The sequence below is a fragment of the Varanus komodoensis genome, unplaced genomic scaffold (genome assembly GCF_004798865.1).
Source record: "Varanus komodoensis strain SLA01 unplaced genomic scaffold, ASM479886v1 scaffold6_2, whole genome shotgun sequence".
NCBI lineage: Eukaryota > Metazoa > Chordata > Lepidosauria > Squamata > Varanidae > Varanus > Varanus komodoensis.
Window position 1 is genome coordinate 13,039,250 of NW_025336346.1, and position 25,174 is coordinate 13,064,423.

At 40.7% G+C, this 25,174-nt stretch overlaps 1 protein-coding gene across 1 annotated transcript in view; it reads right to left on the reverse strand.

Moving 5' to 3' along the window:
* PHF2 (PHD finger protein 2) overlaps positions 1 to 24,134 on the reverse strand; it is a 129,591-nt gene extending 105,457 nt beyond the window's left edge. Inside the window, 1 exon segment of the mRNA XM_044451189.1 lies at positions 23,498 to 24,134. Within this exon segment, the coding sequence (XP_044307124.1) occupies positions 23,498 to 23,595 (98 nt within the window). The 5' untranslated portion in view covers positions 23,596 to 24,134.
* Positions 24,135 to 25,174: the final 1,040 nt, after the last annotated feature.

Genomic DNA, 25,174 nt, shown 5'->3' on the forward strand with positions numbered 1-25,174 from the left:
TCCAAATGCCTATCTCCCTTCGCAGGGGTAATGCTTTCTGCCAACTGAATTGCTCGAGCTGACCACTTGAAAAACTAACAATATAACACTGACTGGCAGTTCTTTTACGAGGTCCTGTAAGCTGCCTTATCTGCAAGAAGACAAAGGAAACCTGGAGGTTGCTTGCTAACATACTGGGTTGACTAGTCTAGTTGTATTAATGGTTGATGAGTGTCAGTCAGCGCCACAGATGCTTCTTCTTTCTGTGCAGAGTGATGCTGCAAACCACACTCAGAAGGTGCGTGTGATGGCTAGGTCTGATATGATGCTGAATTCATTAATTAACTTTCAGCCCCAGATCTGAGTATCAGTAGCTGGCATGCACTGTGCAGGAACTGCTTCTACTTAGCTCTTGGATTAAGTTTCTCCATCTTTCTTAACTCAGATGCTTCTTATAAAACACCAAGCCAATGTTACTCTTCATAGCCTCAAAACAAACTGGAATTTTAGAAATGGCCTTATATTGTTGTTGTTGTTTTTCTTGTAGGAGAACGAATAGGAACCTTGAGATACTTGCCTGGATTAATCCCAGAATCGAGCAAAGACTTCAGCCTCCTGCATGACCTTCTAAAGGTCCCTTGCAGGGCAGCATCTCCTGGAAGGGGGTCTCGCAGCCTGTCCACTGAGTCCAGGCAGTCTTAGTGCTCCCCTACATGACCTACCACCAGTTACATTTACAGAGGGTGGTACGGATCGCCCTTTTATATATTTGGTGACGTAAGTCAAGATTAATTTGGAGAGGTGAAACATATTTCTAGAAGCCACCCAGAACACAAGTAATTAATGTAATAAACAAATGTAGTTTATTAGCAAATGTTTTATTAGCAACTAGACATTCAACAAAAAATAATCTATCTGCCTGGTAACATAACACAGCATAACCAATTCCCCTTTTCCAAAGCTACCATAAGTCATAAAAGCCTTTACTACCCTTTTTCTGTCTCTGTCTCTCTCTGATCCAAATAACTCTCCTTCCTCCAATTTCTTCAACTCCCTCTTCTGACTGACTTTCTCAAAGGCGTCTTCCCACCTGTCACTCAGCAGAATTCCACCCATCATTCCATCACATTTCCTTCAATCATTCCTGCACATGAATCTGTTACAACCCAACTGAAATATCTTATGTTTTACTGCATCTATCAGGTATACAAATCCAGCAGTTCCCAGATTCACCCAGTTTTTATGATTGCATACTATACTATTCCTGCCAGCATACACCAGCACAATACTAGGAACAGAGTAGGCCATATAGCCAGAGTAATATTAATACATTTTAAAACAACTGCAAAAGATCAAAGCAAACGTGTATAATTTTAATGCTGATCTATAAACCAATTAAGGCCAAATATGTGGATAGAAACTTCTTTAAGTGTGCCAAGATCAATACAAGTCAATGGTACCATTATTTATATTCTACATTAGCCAATAACAGCCTAGGGTGGTGGCCATAACCAATTACCACTAAGCTCTGGATCAAAGAGCCATGATGTTAAATAATCTACAGAAAGAGTCCGAGCTACAAGATCAACTCTTTAAAAAGATATGACCACCAATATTTCCATCAATCTAGTGCAGTCCTTATGGATTAGGCTGGAAGTGCATTTGTTTTTTATTCCTTATATAGATCTGATTACTAACCATGCACTTGAGATTCTACTTGAAATTATATGGGATGAAACCTACTACAAGGGATAATATGCTGAGGGAACATGATTTTCCCACTTTTCCCATTTTCCCCTGCAGCTCCCTCAAAATCTACTCTGGATTTTAGGGTGTGCCGGAGACAGCTGAGAAGAGGAAGATTTGCCTCCTCCCTGTTCCATTGACAGGAGAACTGAACTGATTACCAGCCAAAATGATGTTCAGTTGCTAGTATTTTTGGCTCAATCTGAACTTAAAAAAAAAGAAAAAGAAAATAAATTTTTCTGTTCATGGCAAACAAGTTATGAATGTTTTGGTAGGTGTAGGGGGTGACAGAGAGAGAGAAAAGGCCATCACAGCCACGCATTTTTGGTGGTGGTTCCACCTACCACCAGCATGTGCCCCCTTGAAGATGAGAATATGGCTTTAGATGAAAAATGGTTCTTCAATAGTTCTAGGCCAACATGGGAGATCTTCAGCACTTCCAACAGGAGCCCCAAACTCTGCCTAGAAATGACAGGGAATAAATCTGGGGCCACTTGCATGCAAAACATGTGCTCTGACATGTGGATGTAATTTTCTTTCTTTTCTGAAAAAGTAGCTATGAAATCTAGGTATAATGTCACTTGGAGGCATTTGAACTCTAGGCATAATTCCTTGAGTATTCTTTGACTGGAAAGACAAAATAAACATTAGAAGTGAATGAATCCAAAGAGGTGCATGATCATACCCTTGATTCAGTTGTGCTATCAGCATTAGTAATACAGACGCTTAATATATAGCAATAAGAAGCAACATCCAAAAAGTGGAACTGGGAATTGAGGAATGTAATTGAGAGTCACTGAAACTGTGTTCAATCATAGAAAGAGAATGGAAATAATGGTTTCTATTCATAGAGGCAACATGTATTAAAGAACTATCAAGTGCTGGGGGTTGTTTGTTTGCTTTTTGCTCTGAAACCAGATGGTGAACATGACTAAGAGATGTTAAGCTAATAAGCTGAGAAGAGCACACCTGCATTTAAAGATCTTTGCCTATAGGCCTCCTGGAAATACCAAATTAACCGCCTGACAATACCATCAACTTAGTTAATAAAAAATTTCTAGTCACTCACAGGAGTACTAAACAGGTGGTATGACTATAAAATAACAGCTCCCATACTCTCTATGCACCTGGCATTCACCATCTCGAGAAGCAGACCTGCCTCATGCAATATTTCCAGCCCGAGACCACAAATCTCTTCCTCATCGATGTAACACAGTTTCTATTTCTAAAAATAGCAATACCTCATTCTTATATTAAACCCAGCAGCAGTGTATAGTCGTACTATCCTGTCCTGAGAAATACCTGGGCCAGAATAAATTGTTTTGGTTTAAAATAAACATTGTGTGCCATTTCCCAAATAATTAGTGTCCATCTGGACATTTAATGTGATCATTACTATTATCATCCAGCCAATGGAGGTATCATAAAAAATGTAACACTCCAAAACAGTAACTTATCAATCAAAATAATGAATGCAACGAAAATGTCAAACGGAAAGCATTTTTTACATTACATAGATAGCTTTATTCAACTAAATCGCTTATCTGTAAGGCCTCTGATGAAGTTTCAGGTGTTAGCTTTAGCAATGAACTGCACGGCAGTAATATTCAAGACACCCAGTACAAATCAAGACTTCCTCTTTAGTGTTTTACCTCCTCACACAGAAGTGAGCATTTTTTTTTCCCCATTTCCTTAATCCACCTCTTTTTTTATAGGTATATTACAGAACCAGTGAACATAGGAAGCTTCCCCATGTGTTCTCTTCAAAGATTTCCAGGTCAGTGGAAAGGGACCTTGCATATCCCTTTGAATACAGGAAAACTTCTCTTCTAATGAACTAAATGGGGAAGGCTGCCCACATACAGGCTCCATGTGTGGATGGGAGCACAGAAACTAAAAACCAACTAAGCTGAGACAAAAAGAGCTGCACAAGTTGGCACAATTCCCAATGCATTTCATAAATCTTTATCGCAAAAAGACTTTTTTTTACACAGTGGTTTCTCGTACTTTGAACTTAATTTGTTTCAGAAGTCTGTTTGAACTCTGAATCGTTCAAAATCTGAATCAATTTTCTCCATTAGAAGTAATGGAGTGAATTAATCCATTCCCAGACCCTAAACAATTCCCAATTCTCTGAAAACAGTAAAAAAAGACATGCACTGAAAAGACACTAAGAATGAAGGAAAATTTGGGTGCACAACAAATGTTTGTTTGTTTGTTTGTTTATTATTTATTTATTTTAAAAATTTCTATGCCGCCCCATTCGCCAAAGCCTTGGGGTGGCTTACAAAACATCAGTTAAAATTTAAAACACTAGAAATATAAAACACATTAACATTATAAAATAAGTCGCCCTGGCCGAAAATGTTGTTTCCAGAGTGACCACATTTTTTCACTGTGTGTGCAGTTCAAACTTAGAAGCATTGTTCAAACTTCAGAACAATTTTTATCTCATTTTAGCGTTGAAACTCTGCAATGTTCAAACTTAGGGTCATTTGAAGTACAAGGCACCACTGTATTTGTTAATTTTAAAGAACTGCATGCTGCTTTGGAGTGCAGTATGAAACGTTGTTCCAAGCAGCTTTTTCTAAGGATTTTATTTATTTATATCTCATCCTTCTGCCAAAGAAGAAAGGTGATCAACATTTCAATATAAAAACATTTCCCTTGATGATGCACTCTTAAGAAATTAAGAAAAGCCATGCTGGATCAGACCAAAGGCTTTTTTAATCCAGCATTCTGCCCACACAGTAGCCACCCAGTTTCCCAATATTGCCCCCAGTACTGGGAGGTAATACAACACTGGGAATTATACCAACCTGCTGGCCATGCTGTTTGGTGTGTTTGAGTATAGCAATAATTTGTTTAGTATCAGGACACCTTAGGATCCATCTATTATTTTTAAGTATGAATTTTTACATTTCTTTTTGCTTTACCAATATATTTAAATCTTTAATCTAGCTATGACATAGTATGAGCTTTCTTTGCCTGTGCATTTCTACATTTATTTACCCTTAGAGATCACTACTCATGCCCGCAGTACTCATTTACTTCAAGCTGACAGGCAACTCCCTAAATATTTCTTAACAAGACATTACTATGAAATGCAATAAGCATACTGAAGAAAATGAGATCAGAACAGCCTAGTAAGATGCATTGTCATTAGTAACTGAATGATACCTTTGAGATGTACATTATTATGTTTATCTGTCCTGAAACAAATTGCTATTTGTCTGAACTGTTTCAGTTGTTTCAGAAAATTGTTGACCATTGTTGCAACAATTGGTATACATAAAAATAAAAATGTAATCAATATATATTTCAGATATGTAGATTAAATGTAGCATAAAAACCAATGAGAGGCTTTTTTTTTCCTATACCAAGTCAGTTTTCCCTATTTACTCCTTATCAACATGGAGTAAATGGTTTTATTTTCCTGCTAATCTTCAACTTAGTTTTCTCTGTTTCCTTTTTATGTAGTAGTGCCTGAATTACAGTAAACTTTTAAAAAACTTTGGATTAAAATAACTTGTGACATCAGTTATTTTTTTCCACTAAAGACGTGCAAGGATAGGAAATTGCAGGTGAAAGCTCTTGATATTTGGAAAATTATTGAGTTACAACTTTGGTAATAACACATTCCCTCTTATTTCTTTAAAGGGGTATTTAAAGGGTGTCATTTATCATTCTGCTTTGCTGTGGAAATATATAAAATGTCATTCCTATTTAGAAAATTGAAGAGGTAGGCTCAAGACAGTTCGTCCAGTCCTGATGTTTAAAACTATGAAAATGGGTACCTGTGAACTCTCACTCAAGTATATTTTCAACCCCAGTTTTCTTGACATCATGCACCCTTGGCTTTGAACAATTATTTTACTAATGGCGTAATTATAACCTAAGCTCTACAGAGCAGTGCAATCTAGCAATCAAAGACCTGTTGATACAGTGGGACAACTAGCTTGGCACTTGCTTGGATGGGTGGTTGGGTGGGAATAATTCTTTGTTCCTGGAAAGGCTATTGTCCTATCAACCTACAAGGGTAGGCCATTACAGTGAAACTACACAACAATAGGGAAACAAAGGAACACTTACTTGGAAAGAGTGCCTGTTCAATAGTGTCTCCCAAATTTAAGGTAGCTCAGTTAGCACTAACTTCTTGGAAATGGATTTAGTGTTGCTATCACAGCTGCTTCTTTCATGGTTTTATGTTGTGAGCCGCCCCGAGGCTTCGGCGAATGGGGCGGCATAGACATGTTTTAATAAATAAATAAATAAAATGGTTGAAACCCAGAAAATGAGACCTGAGTAACGGTCCTCAAAATTGCAGTGCTCAATCACTTGCATCCATGGAAAGCCCAGCTACAGGCGAATGGCCTGGAATCAGCTGCCACCAGCAAAAGTAAAATAACCCCCGCTCCTCAGTTGCCAAGCTGAGCGAGGAGAACTGACCAAAGATCCCTCTGGGTTTCTTTGCAGCCTCTTTGTATCCTTAGGGGAACACAGCAAGGTTACCAGGTTTGCTCAGCACATTACATTCTACCTAGTTATTGAATCACTGTTAGCTTGACTGATAGAATGGTTATACTTATAAGCCTCTGCCTTTTTATCCTCACAACACACAGTCTTGTTCCAGTGAAAACAAGATAAAAGATTTATCAGGGATTCAGGCAAAAGTGCAGAACGGTCAGTTTCAGAGCACAAAGCAATAGGTAGTTTAAAGTGCAATTCAGTGCAAATGACAAACAGAAAATCCAGTCTAACTAGCACAACCCTGTACTAAATTGCTTACCTCAGTTTATTATGAAATGATCTCCCTACTGAGGCCCATCTGGTACCTACATTGTCATCTTTTTGGTGCCAGATAAGGAATGCCTTTTACTCATAGGCATGTGTCAGCTATTGGCTAGCACATCAATTCAAATGGAGATTACAGTCAAGAAATTAAAAGGAAATTGAGATTAGGAAGAGCAGCAGTAAAAGAACTAGAAAATATCATCCAGGTTGTACATAACTGATACACAAAGAGCAGTAGGTACAGGCAAATACAACAACTGGAAGGAAGTTATTTCCAAGACTATTTGGATGATATTCTAAAAGTGGGGATATGGAAGAACCTTGCAATGCAAGCCTAGTACTACTTTTGCAAACTCCACATAATGCCATATAGAAAGGTGGCAGGTGTCATACAGAATTAGGCATGTGTGCAAAGTCATGCTGTGCCTCCTGCCTTCTGGATCACGATATGTTTGTGCTTGCACTTTCCCTAGGGATTAAATGTCAAATGGCTACATCAGACACTCACCTTCCTTTTAGAACTGGTAATGATCGGCTCATTATTGGTGCAGTAATGCTTGTGTTTTCTGGCCTTTTTACAGCTCACACGTTAGTTTTATCATGTTTATATCAAAGGCAGACAATGCACACAAAACATCCAGAAGATTTCATGCACACCAAATACCCATAAGATTGGTTCAAGATCCTTAGCTGGTTTAAATCAGCACATTTCCTTTGTATTCAGTGAAGATGATTATTTACATTATCTGTTTTACTAGACTATCGTGGGAAGACAAATTAGGGAAGAGAGAGATATCTTTTTAAATATTATTTTTATGCTAAGAATCTTCAAAAGTACACATAGCAATATTCTAAATAAATCAGCTTTTCAAAAACTGTAATTGCATCTGGATTTGTTGATTCTGAGAGAATAGGTATAAGAACTTGCGTTTTTAGACACATGATTATGGGATCCTATTAGCGTGTCACTTAACAGCTCTTTTAAGTCTATGTACAGTACAGTCCTTTCAGTGTGCACATTTTTCCCACTAGAGATAAGTTGTCTAAGATACTACACATAAATGTAATTTGCTGTACAAGAGAAAAACATCTCAATGTAAAACCATTATAAAAAGTTATTTTTAAAGGGGGCACCAGTGTTAACAAAGCACAACTCAGTCCAAAATGGCAGTCACAAACTATAGTAACTGAGCTGTGCAGGAGCAAACACCTGGAATTAAGCCAACCAAAATGGAAACTAAGAAAAGTGTGTTGATACAGTGTTAAACATTCCCTTTCTATAATTTGCTGTTCTTGCCCTTCTAAGAATCCCATACAAAATATTGTTTGCACTTCCAGTGTAAGTAATTGTTTTCCTTACTTTACTGCATTCTGTTTACTATGCTATTATAATGATGTTTTCTATCCATGCAACAAATATGTGGGTCAGTATATAGTATTTAAGAAGAAAGGCCAATTCTCAGTTGACATTCTTCAGTGATGTGGAGCAAAAAAAAATAAGTTTTTTCCCCCCAGTACTTAATTTTTCCACTGTAAATGTTCCATTTCATGAATTCAGGCAAATTTGACAGTTCCAAAGTTGTGATTAAAGTTTTTCATATGATTATCGCTATCATTTTTTGCAAAGAATTCAAGTACATTATTGAAATACGTATGTCTAACAATGAAATGAACTTACAAAGTAGTGACAACAGAGCTGAAGGTGTCTCCACAGTCTTAGCGGAAAAGAGTTGAATTCTACTGAAATAGAGGACTGGTTGTCAGCATATCAGCAGCGTTGCTTTGGGTTGCTAAAATTAATTAATACATCAACAGTTGTCAGTACCTTTTCTGTGTTTTTTTAACAATCTAAGGGAAGTACATGTAATTGCCTTAACTTTTGAAAATCAGTATGCCAATAAAAATGTCCACATAACATAATTTAAATCACATTGGGACTGCTTCCACATGACAGCAGCAAATCACTACCCAAACTACTAATTGTAGAATAACTGTGTGTCATTTAATCCATGATTAACCTATACTGTCTGACTTGGACATCATTTAGCAACCCCTGATCAGGGGTTGAAAGTTCAAAATGGCCATGATTTGCTGCCATTATGTGCAATGTGCAATGAAGTGTTCTTCATTTTTCCCTCATATATCTTAGGTCAAATACTTGTGATGTATTGGGACAAAAATCAGATAAATTTTCAGTGTGTCATTTACTAAATTCAAGTAAAATAAACATGTTAAATTAGATTTCTCCTAATTATCAGGAGATTTTTGATGCAAAGTAGAGTTTGCAAATTACCCTGTACAAATTAACCTGATTTGTAATGGAAAAGTTCCTGAAACATTCTCCAGTTCAAAACTTTCCAGAAAACCGACATCACTGGCCACAGGTATCCCATGGTTAGCAATACCAAGTAGATGTATGTCTTGTCTAGCATGCTATAATTTTAGCAATTAGATCCTGAAGTTCCATATTCATTTTTATACATGACTATTATTCTGGGCTATTTGATAGAGAGATTATCCAAGGCTAATAGCTACATGCTGCCCATAGTTTTGCTTCATAGATGTTATATCCACTCACTGTACTATAATGGCTGGACTGCAGTTCATAGGAATGGGAACTCTCCCATCTGTCATCTCAACAGCTTAACAACACAAATGTACATCTTTTAAAATTACAGTCTGTATTCAAGTACTTGTAAGGCCACATTTATGTCTTCAAGGTCTAAGTCTCTTACTACCATCTGACCATAAATGACCTGTTGCAAGGCTTTGTTAATGGTTGTAATTTAATGTGGTATTAATTAGTATGTACCAGGTCCATTATAGATAAAGCCAACTTCTGTATTGTTGAAAACTGTTCTGTTTTCCAGATCCTGGAGCAGATCCCGGATGTGTGTTTTACTGCATATATCTAACACACAGTGCCCTCACTCCCATGTAACATTAAAATCATGCTTTCTATTTTTCACAATATACAGTAGAGTCTCCATAAACCGGAAATCAAGCAACTGGCAAAAGAGCAAAGAAATAATACTTTAACTAAAAATTAAAATAAAATCAATTTCTAGCAGAAAGGTAAGTTTAAACTTGGCACGCCACACTATGCCTTGAGTAAGCCCATGCTTCCCACACCGCACGTTTGTCTCCCACTCACACCAGTTCACCATGTGTAAACATGCCAGCCAGTTGGGATCTATTGTTGTTCAAATCTTGTGCTCTTACCCAAGCCCAAGTATGCCAAAACAGGCAGTGTAAACACACAGTGCTTACCCTCAAGTAGAAGATGGAGATATGAAAAAGGCTTGAGAAAGGTGAGAGTGCTCATGGGGGAATTTAATATTGATTGTTAACGATCTATGGCATTAAGGTTCAGTCCCAGAAGTAGAAGTTTGTCTTTATTTGGCTTAATTTGCTTTTAATTACTGTATTCCAGTATTAATATCAATTCAACACAGAGTTTATGGTAGGGTAGGGTAGGGTAGGATAGAGTAGGGAAGGGTATGGTACAGGGTATAGTATTACTGTAGTTAGGCCTATTTTTAATAGTAACTCTCAAACAACCTGAAACTACATGTATCTGGTACCTACCAATTCCCGTAGATGCCAGTTAACTGAGAGTCTATTTTATTTTGAACCTCACAATATATATTTTGTATAATTATATAAATTGACATTTGAAAACTATTTTACAAAAGCATAATATGGAAATGCAAAAACTCACCCAGAGAAGATTAAAAAACTTATTTTCCTCAGGAGTAGAACTGTACACAAAATCTATACTACAAGTGGACTAAAATTTAGAAAATTTTGGAGGAACAGATATCAATTTAGCTTTAATTAAGTGTATAATTCTCTGATCACACACAGAAAGGCAGAAACTTTACTCTTGTAAACCATATACAGTGGTGTCTCATACTTTGAACTGAATTCGTTTCAGGAGGCTGTTTGAACTCTGAATCGTTCAAAGTCCAAAGCAATGTTTCCCATTCAACGGAAAGTGAACTAATCCATTCCCAGTCCCTAAAAAACACCCATCTTGATAAACTTAAACAGCAAATATAAATATGTAGGGGTTATATATATAACCAAAATATAAAGTGAGAAAAAGCACTGAAACACTTGAAAAAGCACACACTGAAAAGGCACTGAAAATGATCAAACAGATGATGTTTCTACAGCAACTGCATGTTTTACAGTGCATGTTCAGTTCCAACTTAGAAGCATCGTTCAGACTTTGGAACAATTTTAGTATTCAAACTCTGGAAAATTTGAACCTAGGGTCATTCAAAGTACGAGACACCACTGTACGCTTATTGCTTCTAGGAATATTTTTCCAAGTTTCTGTCCTTGAGTTCACGCTTACAGAAAAATTTATCCTATTCTTAAATCGTGTTACTACACATAAAGATGCCCTTTGCTTCTTCTTCATTTTTTATGTGATTGTGCTTCAAAACACCATCAGTCAGAGCATCTGACTTCCACAAAAGCAAAGGAATGTGTTATTTAAATATGACTATTAACACAGCCTAACCAAAATCATTAATCCAAGTCCATTAAAGACAAACTTTGGTCCATTCTAATAGCACAGAAGCAAATGTTCTTTATCCAGTGCACATCTTTACATAATTGATTGAATGCTGAATAGCCATCTTAATCAAAGATATAGTAGCACACAACACACTGTGTATTTTTACACAAAAATAAAGCATATCACCTAAGGCTGCAGATTTCTGGCTTACTGGGAACTGTGAACCTACTGGGATTATACAGTTTTGTGCTACCTGTACAACATTATAATTGCTGCAAATCCATATGAAAATCACAACGTCTGTGAATGGCATTGTCAAATGCAGCACGTATTTTAAAAGAAATGTTCTAACAAAAACAATAATTTGCTTTAAAATTCAAAAGCATACTATTCTTATTGAAAACATAACTCAGAAATTAGAAAAGCTACAATAATCTCCTTACAAAACTCTGTTAAAAGATACATGGACATTAAGCTTTCCAAATTGTCTCTATGTCAGCGATGTCACTGAATACCTCTTCACAGAGGTACAAATATACTTTCTATGTAACTACATTCCCATGTACTGTTCATAGGCTTGTGAGAATACTGAGAGATGCTTCCCCTTGTGCTTAATGCACTAAGGCTAAAAACTGATTTGAAACCAGAGGAATGCACCTTATCTGCTCATTTTCCAAACAAATACAATTGGAGATTATGTTGCAATTATTTTGCAATACCTTATTCTGAAGTTGCAAAGAGTCAGATGTGAAATCTGAACTCCTAAGAAGTTTTTCCTCAATGAACAAACAGACGTTGGGATAAAATGAACTTCATTTTCCTTTCCAGCCACCATTATTAGTGTTGCCATCTCATTTTCAGCATTAGCTCTCTCATCACAATGGTTAAAAAATTGCATTAAAAAAGCAAAAGTGAATTTCTTACATGAGCCTGTTGAACTGTGCATAGGAAGACCTTCCTACCTGGAAGACAGATTTTCTCTGCTTATTTATTTATTTATTTATTTATTTATTTATAGCCTGCCTTTTTCCTACAAAGGGCTCAAGGCAGCTTACTACATTCTCCTCCTCCATCTTATCCCCACAACAACCCTGTGAGGTAGGTTGGGCTGAGAGTCTGTGACTGGCCCAAAGTCACCCAGTTGGCTCCATGGCTGAGTGGGGACTCAAACCCAGATCGCCTGAGTCCCAGTCCCATGCTCTTAGCCACTACACCACACTTGTCTTATTGCCCCTGGACTACCTGGACAGCAAAAGCTAATGGGAGAGCCTTTTATTTTAGCATGGAAGGCATGCCCTTTGCAAATGCAGCATTTCTCCCCACACTGATATCAATAGGAAATCTCTTGTAGGCAGACTGGCAGAGAAAAGCCAACTGGACAATGGAGCCACCATGCATGCATGATTTTCCCTAATTTATGTCCCTGTTTTTACATTATTGAATGAGCCCATTATTTTCTGTTTACTGTATGTATGCCAGCTATTTGGAATTCTAGGATGAGACACTGAGGTGTTTTTCAGAACATGCACAAGCATGGAATAACTTTTTTTGAAGATCAAGAACTATTTCACTGACTGTCATACGCAGGTCAAGAAAGGATCAACTACTGACATATGTATTTTCACTGTCATTGTAATCTCCAACTGCCATGCCAAAAGTTGCTGCAGGATACTTGTTTAATACCTGGGCAACATCCCACATGGGTGCAAAATATCTGGAATGAAAAATATCTGATTGCAGCTAATACATTGTATAATTAAGGTATCTTGCAAAACTGGCCCAAATCAATCAGTTACAGTTATGATTGTACCAATAGGAATGTATATGTCTTTTTAGAACATATACATTCATCTTGCTCCCCAATTTTCAAATTTCAGTCCACAGCTGAATTTCAGTAGGCATAGCTATATTTGCCTACTTCCCCCCAGATGCACCTCTGTACAAATATCTGGATGTAGACAATATAAAAGATTTCCCCCCCAACATACACTTCTTCTAGCTCTTCTTACATCTACTTACTAAACAGATGTAATTTATTCTGGCTACAGAGGGGAGAAAGGAGTAGGCAGGTTTGTGGGAATGTCCATGTATGAACATTGCTTCCACATTAGAGCATTAGCTTACCACTACTGTTAGTGGTAAAATATATGGGCAAGATCAAGGCAAATTCAGAAGGCAAATGTCAACACTGCCAGCTATGCGGTACTCACTGCTTAGTAACAAGAGAGTGTTGCTGGGATTAACAAGATTTATCTACCCAAATCAAAATTTTAGAAACTGCATCAATTAAGATAGTGCTGACTTGTTTTGCACGTAGTTCATGTCTCTCATGCCAGTGACAGGTCTTCAGTTAGCCCTCTTTCTGTTCCACATTTCCCCAAAAGTCCCTGGTTCTATTCAAGTGCTCTTGTATTTTAACTTGCAGTCAACTGTATCTAATGGTTCTAAGACAAAGTACTGTGGTTACTTTTGGAACAATCACGAATAATCATTTGCACAGCAGACCAAGAGAAGCAAGGACTTTGAAGAAAGTTTAGAACTTGTTTGCTTATGGTTCAGCCAGGCATTTCTTCTTCAGACTGCTGTCAATGGACCAAATAGCCATCTAGGCCTAACTCTACCACTAAGCAGTAGTGTTGCCTCCAGAACAAAGACCACAATATTATACAACTTCTCTCATCCTTGAAATGTTTCTCTTAAGCAATAAGTAATATTCCCTTCCTTCAGAAAAGGTGTCCAATTATTAGGAAATATAATGTACTGTTTCGTAAGACATACCAGAAGGTTCACAAAACATGAATTCCTGCAAATTTCATTCTTTCAAAATGTCATTTTTCCCTATGAAGGCTGTAGCTCCTAATAACATTGAGCATGTTATTTATATTTAATGAAAAGCAGCCATTACAGTTCTATAAGCACCAAATCCTTTTATCTTTTTATTTGTTTCAGTGACTGAAATCACCTTAGACTGTTCTAGAAAGCACCATGAAAAACTACAGAATTCATTGAATCCTGGTGCTTTTATACTTTGAACAAACCAATTGAGCAAAGAAGACACAATATTGTTTTCAACAATGTGCAGGTAAAGAGACAACATAAATCTGACAGAAATGGTTCAAGGTAGTTAATTTCTTTGGAAAGTTAAAGATTATTACTCATCAATGGTCTGGATTAGAAACTGTAATGAGAGTACCATATTAACAACTTCAAATCTGGCTTGCAAATATGTGTTTTCAATTCCTGTGCACTTGAAAAATATTTTGAAATATTTTTCTAGCACTAGTGAATACTCAGTCTGGAATACAAATAACTGAATACCAGATTGCCTTCAAAATACTGTGATGTAGTTATTAAACATTATGTGTAGCGTATCATACTTATAGAGCCATATCCTAGGCCCCTAGACAGTGAGGTTTAGGGGCCAGAAGATTCTGAAGATTTCCTCTTTCAAGGTCATAGACATTGCTACAGCCCTGATGAGGAAAAATTGAGTGTGAATTTTCTAACCACCCCTTAGCAACCATACTAGAATTTCCACGGTGGCTACCGTTTCCAAGGACTGAGCTGCAACCTTGGGAAGAAGAAGAAAGATAGAGAGAAACATTCTAGAGGATAGGAGGGAAAAAAGAGCAGAGGCCATAGATCCACTGGATCCAAAGGCATCTCAGCTTCCATCCCCATCAAGGCAGATGAGTTAAATGGGTCAGAGGCCTCCTTAACTTTAAGGGAAGGCAAAACATAGCTGCTGTTCTTCCTGCCCTGTTGAGCTCTGAGCCCTCCAACCTATGAGCATCTATTCAGTAGGATTTTTCTCTTAATGATATTAATTTTTTATCAAGAGCTGAACATAAGGGATAAAATGATGACAGAATGCTTCAAGGAAGAATTCTCTGAGGAAGAACCAACAATATTAGAAAGAGAAGTGGAAGCACTTGGTTGGAATAAAACTATTTCAAGCTGCAGAGACCATGTAAGTCCAAATCTTAACAAGAATATACCAACAAATATGGAAAATGAAGCAATGGTCCACACATGGGAAACATTCTATATGTATTCCAATCCTCCAGAAAGGAGATGCAAAATACAGCAAATATGTTGGGCCATTGCATTTATTTCCCATGTGAGCCAAGTAAGGTTCAAAGTGCTGCAACAAAGAATGTTACCCTGCATGGAGCAAGAAATGTCCGGCATTTGAACTAGAGTCTGAAAATGAAGAGGCACACAAGGCATATCACAAATATGCATTGACTACTGGAGAACACCAAAGAATTTTAGAAGATCAGTCTATGCTTTTCAGCAAAAGAACCTTTGACTATGTGTATCAGAAGAAGCTATGGATGGTCCTGAAAGAAATTAGTGTGCCTCAGTGCTTGATTCTCATGATGTGTAACCTGTAGGGTGGACAAGAAGCTATTTTTAGGACAGCATATGGAGAAACAGAATGGTTTCCTACATGTGAGGACAACAGACAAAGGTGGATTTTATCTCCCTCTATGTTCAATCTGTATTCAAAATGTATAATAAGGAAAGCTAGATTAGGTTCAAGGAAGAGTAAAAATGACAGGAGATATATTAATATTTAAGATATACAGATAATGCCACGTAACAGGCAGAAGCATCAATGATTTGAAATTACTCCTGGTGAAACTGAAAGAAGAATGTGCTAAAGCAGGATTGCAGCTGAACATTAAGAAAGCAAAAATAATGACTACAGAAGGATCACACAACTTTAAAGTCAACAGTGAAGAAATTGAAATTGCAAAATATTTTGTATTCCTTGGCTCAATCATCAGTTCAAAGGGAGGCTACAGCCATGAAGTTAAAAGAACACTGAGATTTGGATGGATAGCAATAAAAGAAGTAGAAAAGATAATCAAGTATAAGGACATTTCACTCAAGACCGAGGCCAAGATCAATCCACACTATTGTATTACCAATGATTATGTATGGGTGTGCCACCTGGACAGTGAAAAATGCTGACAGGCAGAAAATGGATACGTTCAAAGCATGTAGCTGGAAAAGAGCTTTGCAAATAATCTAGGCCAACATCAAGACAAACAAATGGGTCCTGGATGAGATCAAGCCAGAACTTGTTCTAGAAGCAAAATGACAGCACAGTACACTTTCAGGCGCATCATGAGAAGGCAAGACTCACAGGATAACACGGTAATGCTGAAAGTTGACATCAAGTCAAAGGAAGAAGGAAAAGAGGGAGACCAGTCAATTACATGAAGGAGCAGGGCTATCAAGGGCAGGACATGTCATAGGGCACCCATTCATATGGACGTTATAAGATGGAAATGGCTTGACCACATGTAATAACAACCATCATGTAGAATAGGAGAACCTGACCTCAGTGTCTGGGCAGGCTGATAACAAGCCATTCTCCCAAATATCCTGCACTAGTAATAAAGCTTAAACTTGGGTTAGTAGCAAATTGGCAATAAGAGCAGTTTGCTCAGCAAAAGAGTCACATGCTTAAAACGGGCAGCTCCCAACAACAGCCAAGCAGTTGCAGCTTCTGGACCAACCTATAAAGAACTACTGAACTAATTTATTATCTGTGGAGAGAACTGTATGCAGTCTCTTCTAGTTTTCAAATTACATTTTACAGTGTTGTTGTGTGCACAGACTTTTATCCTGGCAGGTTCCTATGAGCAGTTGTAAGAGCTATAACCACATCACCATTCCCTTTATGTAATATTATGATTATATTTGTATTTTAATAACATTTCATCTTTTAAATGCATACATATTTATTTATTTTTGTATGCTGACCAGCCATCAATTACTCACTGAAGTTATTTCACACAAACCTTGTTTAGCATGGGTACTCAACTGATTATTTATAATTTTTATTTGCCAAGATGGGCCCCACATGCGTAATGCAGGCACAAAAAGAAAAGCAGAAGGTAAGATGGATCTTACCTTTTTTTTTCCTTGCAAAAAGTCATTCAAACAAACTTAGGGCTGGTTCACACAATCACAGACTTACATTACTTTGCCTCAAATGAGGCAGTGAACCAACATATGTCTGCTCCATTCTGCATAAGGCATAGTGTATAATGCAAGCACAGCAATGTGTGTATGTATTCTCACACTCTATTAAAACTTACCCCTTAAAATGGGTAGAAGGACCACAGGAATGGACCGCCCTACATTCCGTCATGTAAACAATATAGGAATAAGCCACATACTCAATCCTGTTCAAGGTTTTATCTTAAATTGCATGAACAGCCTGCAACATTTTAGCTCATGTTGGTTATATTTGTCTTCAAAGCATATGTATGCCACATTCAAAGTATATATAGGCTGTATTTTTTTAAAGGAATACATAGATAAAAAGTGCCATACATGGTACAAAAAAACCCTGCATGTTATACAGATTTTTTTTAGAAAAATACATGTGATTTATTGTATTTGTTGTGTCTTAATGATCCCACTCTGAGTGTATGGTTGGCAGAAAAGAAATATATATATATTTAAGTAAAATAGGGACAAGAAATCACTTTGATATGACACATTTCATAACTTTAACTACAACATATTATATATTCTTCAACACTTGATTCTACAGAGAATGAATGCACACACTCTCTGTAGTTAAGTGGACATTTTTAAAGAAAGGTGAGCAGAGCAGCAGGATATAGTGGAGGCAGGTGTATGGCACATATCACCAGGGCTGCCTTACAGTGTTTTGCAAAAGACAAAAATTATCAAGGGAACTGGACTAGTAGTTGGTTGACTTCAACAGTGGTGGTGGGACAGTGTCCTCTACAACACCTGAAGGCCTTAGGCTACTTTTGTAGGTGCAAAACTGGTCATGTATAACACACATGATTTCTGTCTTCCAAAAAGTGGCTACTGGCCTGGGGCATCAGGAGGAAGTGCTGATGGCTACTACCTGGGGCAGTTGCCTTTCTCTGTCAAGTGGCAGGGCCAGCCCCACACCATACCTATGGTGGAGTATGCACTCTACATGGGGCTTCCCTTGATGACGGTCCAGATAATTCAGCTGCTACAGAACGGAGCAGCCAGGCTTTTGACAGGGACAGGTGGACATGCCCATATAACAGCAACCCTTATAGAGTCTGTACTGGCTACCAAATGAAATCCAGGCCCACTTTAAGGTGCTAATGATGACGTACGAAGCCCTACACAGTTTAGAGCCTGGGTATCTGAAGGAGCATCTCCTTCCTTTTACACCTGCCTGTCCCCTCAGATCCATGTGTGAGGTCCTTCTCTGGGAGCCCTCTTTGAATGAGATCAGGAGAATGGCTACCTGGAGAAGGACCTTTTCTGTGGTAGTGCCCCAGCTCTGGAACCTGTTCCCCAGAGAAATGTGCCTTTATTCATTTTGGCACCAATCCAAAACCTTTTTATTTCCCCTGTATTTTTATTTTTTATTTATTTATTAAAACATTTCTATGCCGCCCCTTGCCGAAGCCTCGGGGCGGCTCACAAATATATTTTAAGTATGAACTGTTTTATTGGATATTTATATTATATTTTTGTATGCGGCCACCGTACTGTTTTGCATTGCCATGCTGAGACATTTGTATAGGACAGGATAGAAATGCCCCAAATAAATAAATAAATACCTGCTGTGTCCAATTTCTGTTCTTAGGCTGTCTACAAGCAGCGTGGTCTTATCTTGCTTCAAGAGTCTAACCCTAATGAGACCAGTGGGCTTTGGTGCACCCAACCCTGCATAGGAATGGGCTGAGGTCATCCTGTCACAAACTATAGCATATGAAAAAGCCTTTAATAGTTTAAAATGACTCAGAAAGCAATATTACAGCCTCTAGACAGCATCTGAGAAGCCATAGGTTATTTAGGATTCCCAGATCCAAGGCTGGACACTAATCTCCAAGAGAAGATAACAGGGGCATTTTAGGGGACAGGAAGGAGAGGACAGCTTGTATCATGTCCTTTCTACTATCTGAGGCCCCTCCAGGCTTTTTCCTTCCCCCTCTGAAAGAGCCCAGGTAAGTGGGCAAAAAAGTTTGTCAAATGACATATTCAAGGTAAGAAGATGAGGAAGTGAAGAGTGCTTCTGCCGCCAGTATTTTTTATTATTATTAATATTATTATTGCGTTGCATGCATATTCCACATTTTCCTCTTGTAAGGAAGCCAAGGAAGTTTACACAGCTCCAGTTTTAATCCTCCCAACAACATCTCTGTGAGGTAGGTTGGGCTGAGAGTTTGTGACTGAGCCAAAGTCACCTGACAAGTTTCGGGGATGAGTGGGGACTAGAACCCAGATCTCCTGGATAGTCAGGAGTCAACATATCTTACCAGCAGTAAATGGGGTAGAGATAATACCAAGTTTGCTTCTGTCAGGATTGCACCCTTACTACTTCAAGGCTACTGAAGTTTTGATCTCTTTAGGGTTTTTTTTTGATCTCTTTAGTTTTCTTCATATGGCTTAGTGCTTGCTGTTGTTTCTTCTTAAGTTAGTTAATTTATTGCTCAATAGTCAAGCAATCTTGTACATATACATCAGACAGATGATGCAAAGCAAGAAAGATTTGTATGTAATTTTTGTCAACATACAAAAACTTAAGCTAAATATAATACAAAGATAAGTATTTAATAAACTTATATTCTGCCTTTCCTCCAAGGCACTCCAGACAGTGTGCACATTTCTACCTGCCTGACGCAAAGGATACAACAGAAAGGGCCTTTTTTTTTTTGGAATCCCTTGCACCCGCAAAAAGGCTAAGATACAGTCTTTTGGGGACCAATCAAAGCCCTTTTAAGTTTACTTAAGCATTTAAAGTTATTTTACAGCCCTTAGTTCTTTACTGATTTTTTTTGTTTTTTTTTTTGCTGGTGGCATTTTACTTCTACTTTTTGTTTATTATGTGCCCCACTGTTTTTTACCCCAGTTGGTGGCCCTGAGTTAGAGGTACTGATTTACAGTGGTTTCATTCCTATGTATACAGCCAGTTTTAGAAGGTGGTGCAGTGGGATTACTACACAGTTCTATAGCAATTACATCATAGGATTCCGCAGGGATAAGTTTTCTCTGCCATGCTATTGAATATCTATATGAAACCTCTGGGGAAGGAGGGCTGCACAGAGATGAAACTGGCTTTCCATCTCCTTTTCATTGAATACAGGTGAGAGAGTGGATGTCCTGAACTGGTATGCCAGCATATCATGGACTAGATAAGGCCAATAAACTGAAGCTCATTTCAGACAAGGCAGAGGTATGATTTGCAGGTGATTCATCAGCCTATCTCAGTGATGTTCAACTAGCCTCACACAGTTTGTGGGTGTCACTTGAGACACAGGTGGCCCCAGTTCCTAGGAGTGCCTTCCATCAACTTAGGCTGATACAGCAGCTATGACAGTGAGCACTTGCTGACAGCCACCTGAATTTTGGTACCCTTCTAGCTGAATTACTGCCATGCACTAGATGTGGAGCAAGCTTAGAGAACAGTTTGGCATCTTTAGTTAATCCACAAAAAAACTGCTAGGCAACTAATTGGGATTGATCGACATGATCATGTTTCTGGACTTCATTTAAATCGTCAGTGTTGACTTTTAAAGCCTTGGGACCAACTTAGCTAAAGGAAATAATCTCCCCCCATATGCTCCTACCTGTACTCTTAGGTCATCTTCAGAGGCCTTTCACCAATTGCTCCCTCTGAATGAAATCAGGCTGCCTTCAACTTTGCAGTGGTGTGTTCATGAAAGGGCCTCTCCTGCAGCTCTCCTGGGGCTCACAGTACCTAATCAGAGCCTGGCAAAGCTTTGCCTCTTCTCCCAGGAATTTTGGATCCTTAAATAGTTGTACTTATTGCTCTTAGCGTCTTCTATTGTGTAAGCCACTCTGGGAATCTTTTGTTAGAGGGCAGCAGGCAAAATCAAGCAATAGCACTGCTGCTGATGTTTAAACTCATTGTGCTATTTTGTCTTTGTTTTATTGTGAGTTTTAAACAAATTCTTAATCACACTGGCTCTCTAACTATTGTTAAAGATCAGATCAGATCATACTAGATCGCACCAGAAGCTATCACTTTCTGTAAACAATTCACAGAACACAGTGATGGTCAAAGCCATAAAATAAATACATCATTACAGGCTAATGTAAAAGTATTAAACATCAAGAAGGCAATCACAGAGTTGTCAAGTCAGTTCATTTAAAGCTACTTTCTCTATTCCTCAGCCGGGAGGCAATCATCCTTGTCCCTGAAATTGAGTTTCATGAGTACCAACCAGCCGAGATACCTCCTCTGCTACTCTCAAGAAACCACGTTGCAAGGAAGTACTCCTTCACTAAAGAAGCCAGACGATTATTATTTAACAGAGAAGCCTCCGCACAGATCCGAGGCTAAATTCCTGCCCCATCCCTAACACGGGCTCTGACCCGGACGACATTAAACACTTTCACCTCCGATTGATTTGTAGGAGGGAAACACGCGGACACGAATCAAAGGCTGATAAAGGCGCTTAACTTGGGCAGTCCCATCTCTCACAGCGAGAAGGCCCGTTCTCTTGCCATGCCGTTTGCGTGTATCCAAGGTCTTTCGGTTTGCACACCAGATCTCCTTTTCCCTCTGCTTAAGAATGACTGTTTGGAAATCCAGGTGAAATCTACACAACGCCCCCAGCCAGCCAGCCAGCCCGCGTCTTCCCTGCAGCTCCGATTTTTTATGAACGACTCGCCCGCCTTCCGCATGCAACACAAGCCCTCCAAGGCGAGCCACAAAGATCGGGATCATCGCATTTGCTCTACAGCAGGACAATCGGAGCCGCTCGGGCGAGGTGAAGCGATAATTACAGCCGAGAAGCACGACAAAAGCGCGTCGCGTAAGGGTGGGAGAGGACCTCCTCCGCGCCCCCCTCCTGGACACATCAAATACAAATCAGAAGCTGAACGTCTGGCCGAGGGAGTTTCCAGCCTTTCCGTGTTACATTGTCTCACATTCCATAGTCGTCGGAGGACAAGGAGAATTAAAACAATCTTTGCAGTTGCTGCCGCCACCGCTGCTGCTGCTGCTTCTACACAGCCGCCGCTACCGCTGCCATCCTAGAGCGCTGCAGCGAAGCCCAAACCTTTCTGCGGATCCCCATCTGCGGGAAGAGAGGAGCAGCATTGCTTCCCTACGCTTCTTTTTAAATAGCAGCCGCAGCAGCAGCAGCAGCAGCAGCAGCAGCAGCAGCAATGAAGGAGAGGAGAACAGGGGACCTCGAAAGTGCAAGAGGAGGACGTGGCAGCCTCCGCGGGCGCCTCTGCAAGGCAGCTCTCCCTCGGGCGCTCGCGCAGGGGAAAGCCTCCGTCGTCCCCCTTCTTCCCCCCCGTGGTGTGAGCGAGTCCTTCCGGCCACAGGCAGCGCTCCGGCGCTTCACGGGTGCCACGCCACAGGCTGGCCGAGGCGGCGAAGAGGCGCCCGCTTCGGGCTCCTGGAGCCCGCGCGGCGGGGGATTCCCTTCCCTGCGCCCGCCTGTCGGCTCCTCTCTGGGGGAAGCCCTGCCCAGCCCCAGCCCCAGCGCGCTTGCTCGCTCTCCCGCCCGCCCCGTGTAGCGCCCAGGCTCCGTCTCCACTCGGGACCCTTCCGCTCGCCCGCCCGCCCGCCCGCCCAGTGTGTGCCTATCAGGCGAGGAAACACCCCCAGCTGCCCCCTCCCGCGGGAGCCTCGAGGCGAGTGGCCGCCTCTCCGCGCGGGAGAGGCGCGGGGAGAGGGCACTCCGGCAGCCGGACTCCGCGGCAGCCGCCTCTGCCGCCAGAGCCCGAGGGGCTGCCGCTCGGCCCGCAGCAGCCCTTCCCCGTGGCTGGCTGGCTGGCTGGCTGACTGGCAGCTCTCGCTTAGCCAGACATTGTGGAACCGCGCTCCTCACCCACCCGCCTCCCGCGCTCCCCATGCCTTCTCCGGAGAAAGTGAGAAGGGGGGGTCCAACCTTAAATCTTCTCCGCGACTCCCCCATTATACACACACGGGGGGCTCGGCCGCGGGCCAAAAAGCAGAAGCCAAAAAACGTAGGGATAAGAATGACGATTTTTTTAAGGCCACCCCTCGGCACCAGCCAGCCAGCCCTCCCCTCCCCGAGGAAAGGACAATAGCTCTCCCCCACCCCCCGCAGCCCCATGACACCGGAGCCCCAGTGAGGGGGGGCGCCCATTGTGTGCGCCCGGGCTCGACAATTTACAAAACAAAACAAAACAAAAAAAATACAAGAGAGGGAAAAGGGCGAGTGGCTCCTCCTCCTCCTCCTCTCCGAAAAGGCCTGTTGGAAAACTGCACAGAGCGGCGGCGGCGGCGGAGGCAGCTCCAAGCCCACCATCTCTCCCTCGCTCGCTCGCTCGTTCGCTGGCTGCTCGCTCGCTCCCTCGCTCGCGCTCGGTGCCCCGGCGAGCAGCAGAGGAGAAAGGCCCCAAGCGAGAGGAGGGGGATCTCTGCCCCAGAGCGGGGGGAAAGGCCCGATCGCTTTGTGTTACCTGCCGTGAAACCAGTCCTTGCAGGCGTCGCACTCGATCATGAAGCGGGTTACGTCGTAGGGCAGCCTACAGATGCAATAGACGGGCACCGTCGCCATGTTAGCTCCCTTCAAAACAACACTGGACTCCCAAGGCAAGCGAGCCGTGTGTGCGAGAGAGAGAGCGCGAGCGAGCGAGCGAGCGCGGAGACAAGCAAGAAGGCAGGGCGTCTTGCTGCGGCTTCTTTGCTGCTAGGTAGCTTGCCTGCTTCTCTCCTCTTTTGCCGAAGGAAAGCAAATCTGCCAGGGCCAGAGGCGGCAGGAGAGGTGGAAAGGATTTTTTTAGAGCGCAAAACAAAACCCGGAGAATTCAATAAGCCATCCTCAAGGGCGAGCTCGCAATGTCAGAAAAATAACCAAGGGGTTCCTGAAAGTTTGGCTGCATGGCTCCTCTGCTTGGCGCGGGCTCCAAAGCTCACTGGAGCTTTTTTATTTTTTATTTTTTTTGGTCGTAGTGGTGGTGGTCGCGGTGGTTGCTAAATGATCATTATTCCAAATGTTGGACGAAATGCATTCTATTGCATGCCCCCTGGTGACAGTACAGTACTGAGGCTTTTCATAAACACTCCGAAATGTAGCCCTTTCCTTGTAATGTCCTTACGTCAGCTTGCAACATTGTAATATTTCCTCTGATGGGGCTGGGGAGGGAGGCTGCAGTCAGAAAAGGGGAGGCGAATATGTGAAAACTCCCAAGCTTGGCATCGTACAAAATATTAAGGTGGGGGGGAACAGAACCAGTCTCAGAGCTGGAAAATAAACAGGGAGGCGTGCAAAACTGAGGCAACTGAAGGAGGGAGATTTTGAAAAAGCCATAAACGATTCAGTGGACGAAATGGCGTGGGGGCGTGAAAGAAGCGTCACTGAAAGCAATAGGAAGAAACAGTCATTTCATTTTTTTTAAAAAAAATCCCTCTTCAAAAATGTTATTTGCACATTAGAAAGCTCTCGCCAACTCTCTTCCCCCAATACGAGGGCTGGATAGGAAGCCGAGAGTAATAAAAGTGACGAAGGGATCGCTTTGTATTTGCACTGTAAAATTTAGGAATCAAGAAATCCAAAAGAGGTACGGAAATTCTGCCATTTAAAGAACACATGTTAAAACCGGTATTTTATTTACAGCAAACTTCTTTATTTAATGGCTTGCTGTCCGCTCTCCTGTGTCTGACCAATATACAACCAAAGTAACTTAGGAGAGAGTTTAGACTGGAGCCTCTCCTAACTCCAACCCTTTTTTAAAATGCGATTTTGTAGCAGGAACTACTCACAAAGAGGAAGCAATGCAGCTCGGCAGGAGAAATAAACTTTCGGGGTGATTTCTGAGGTTACACACATTTAAAAAGTACTACTCCGCTTTCGTCCTGTTAATTGTTAATGAAACTGGAAGCGAATTTGAGAGCCGACGAAAGGAAGTGGCGATTCCGGTGTTCGCCTTTCCGGTGTTTGGTATTCCGCGATTTCCCTTGAGCGCATAAAAATAAAAAGTTCGCCCTGCGATCACTTTCAGAACGGAGCAGTTGCAGCCTTTGTAAACAACGGTATTCTGCAAGAAGCCCTCCCCGCCATTTATTGCAAGCTTCCTGCTCCAAAGTTTCGGAAAATACCACGTGTCACTGTGCTCCTTCGCTTGCATTCACTCTTG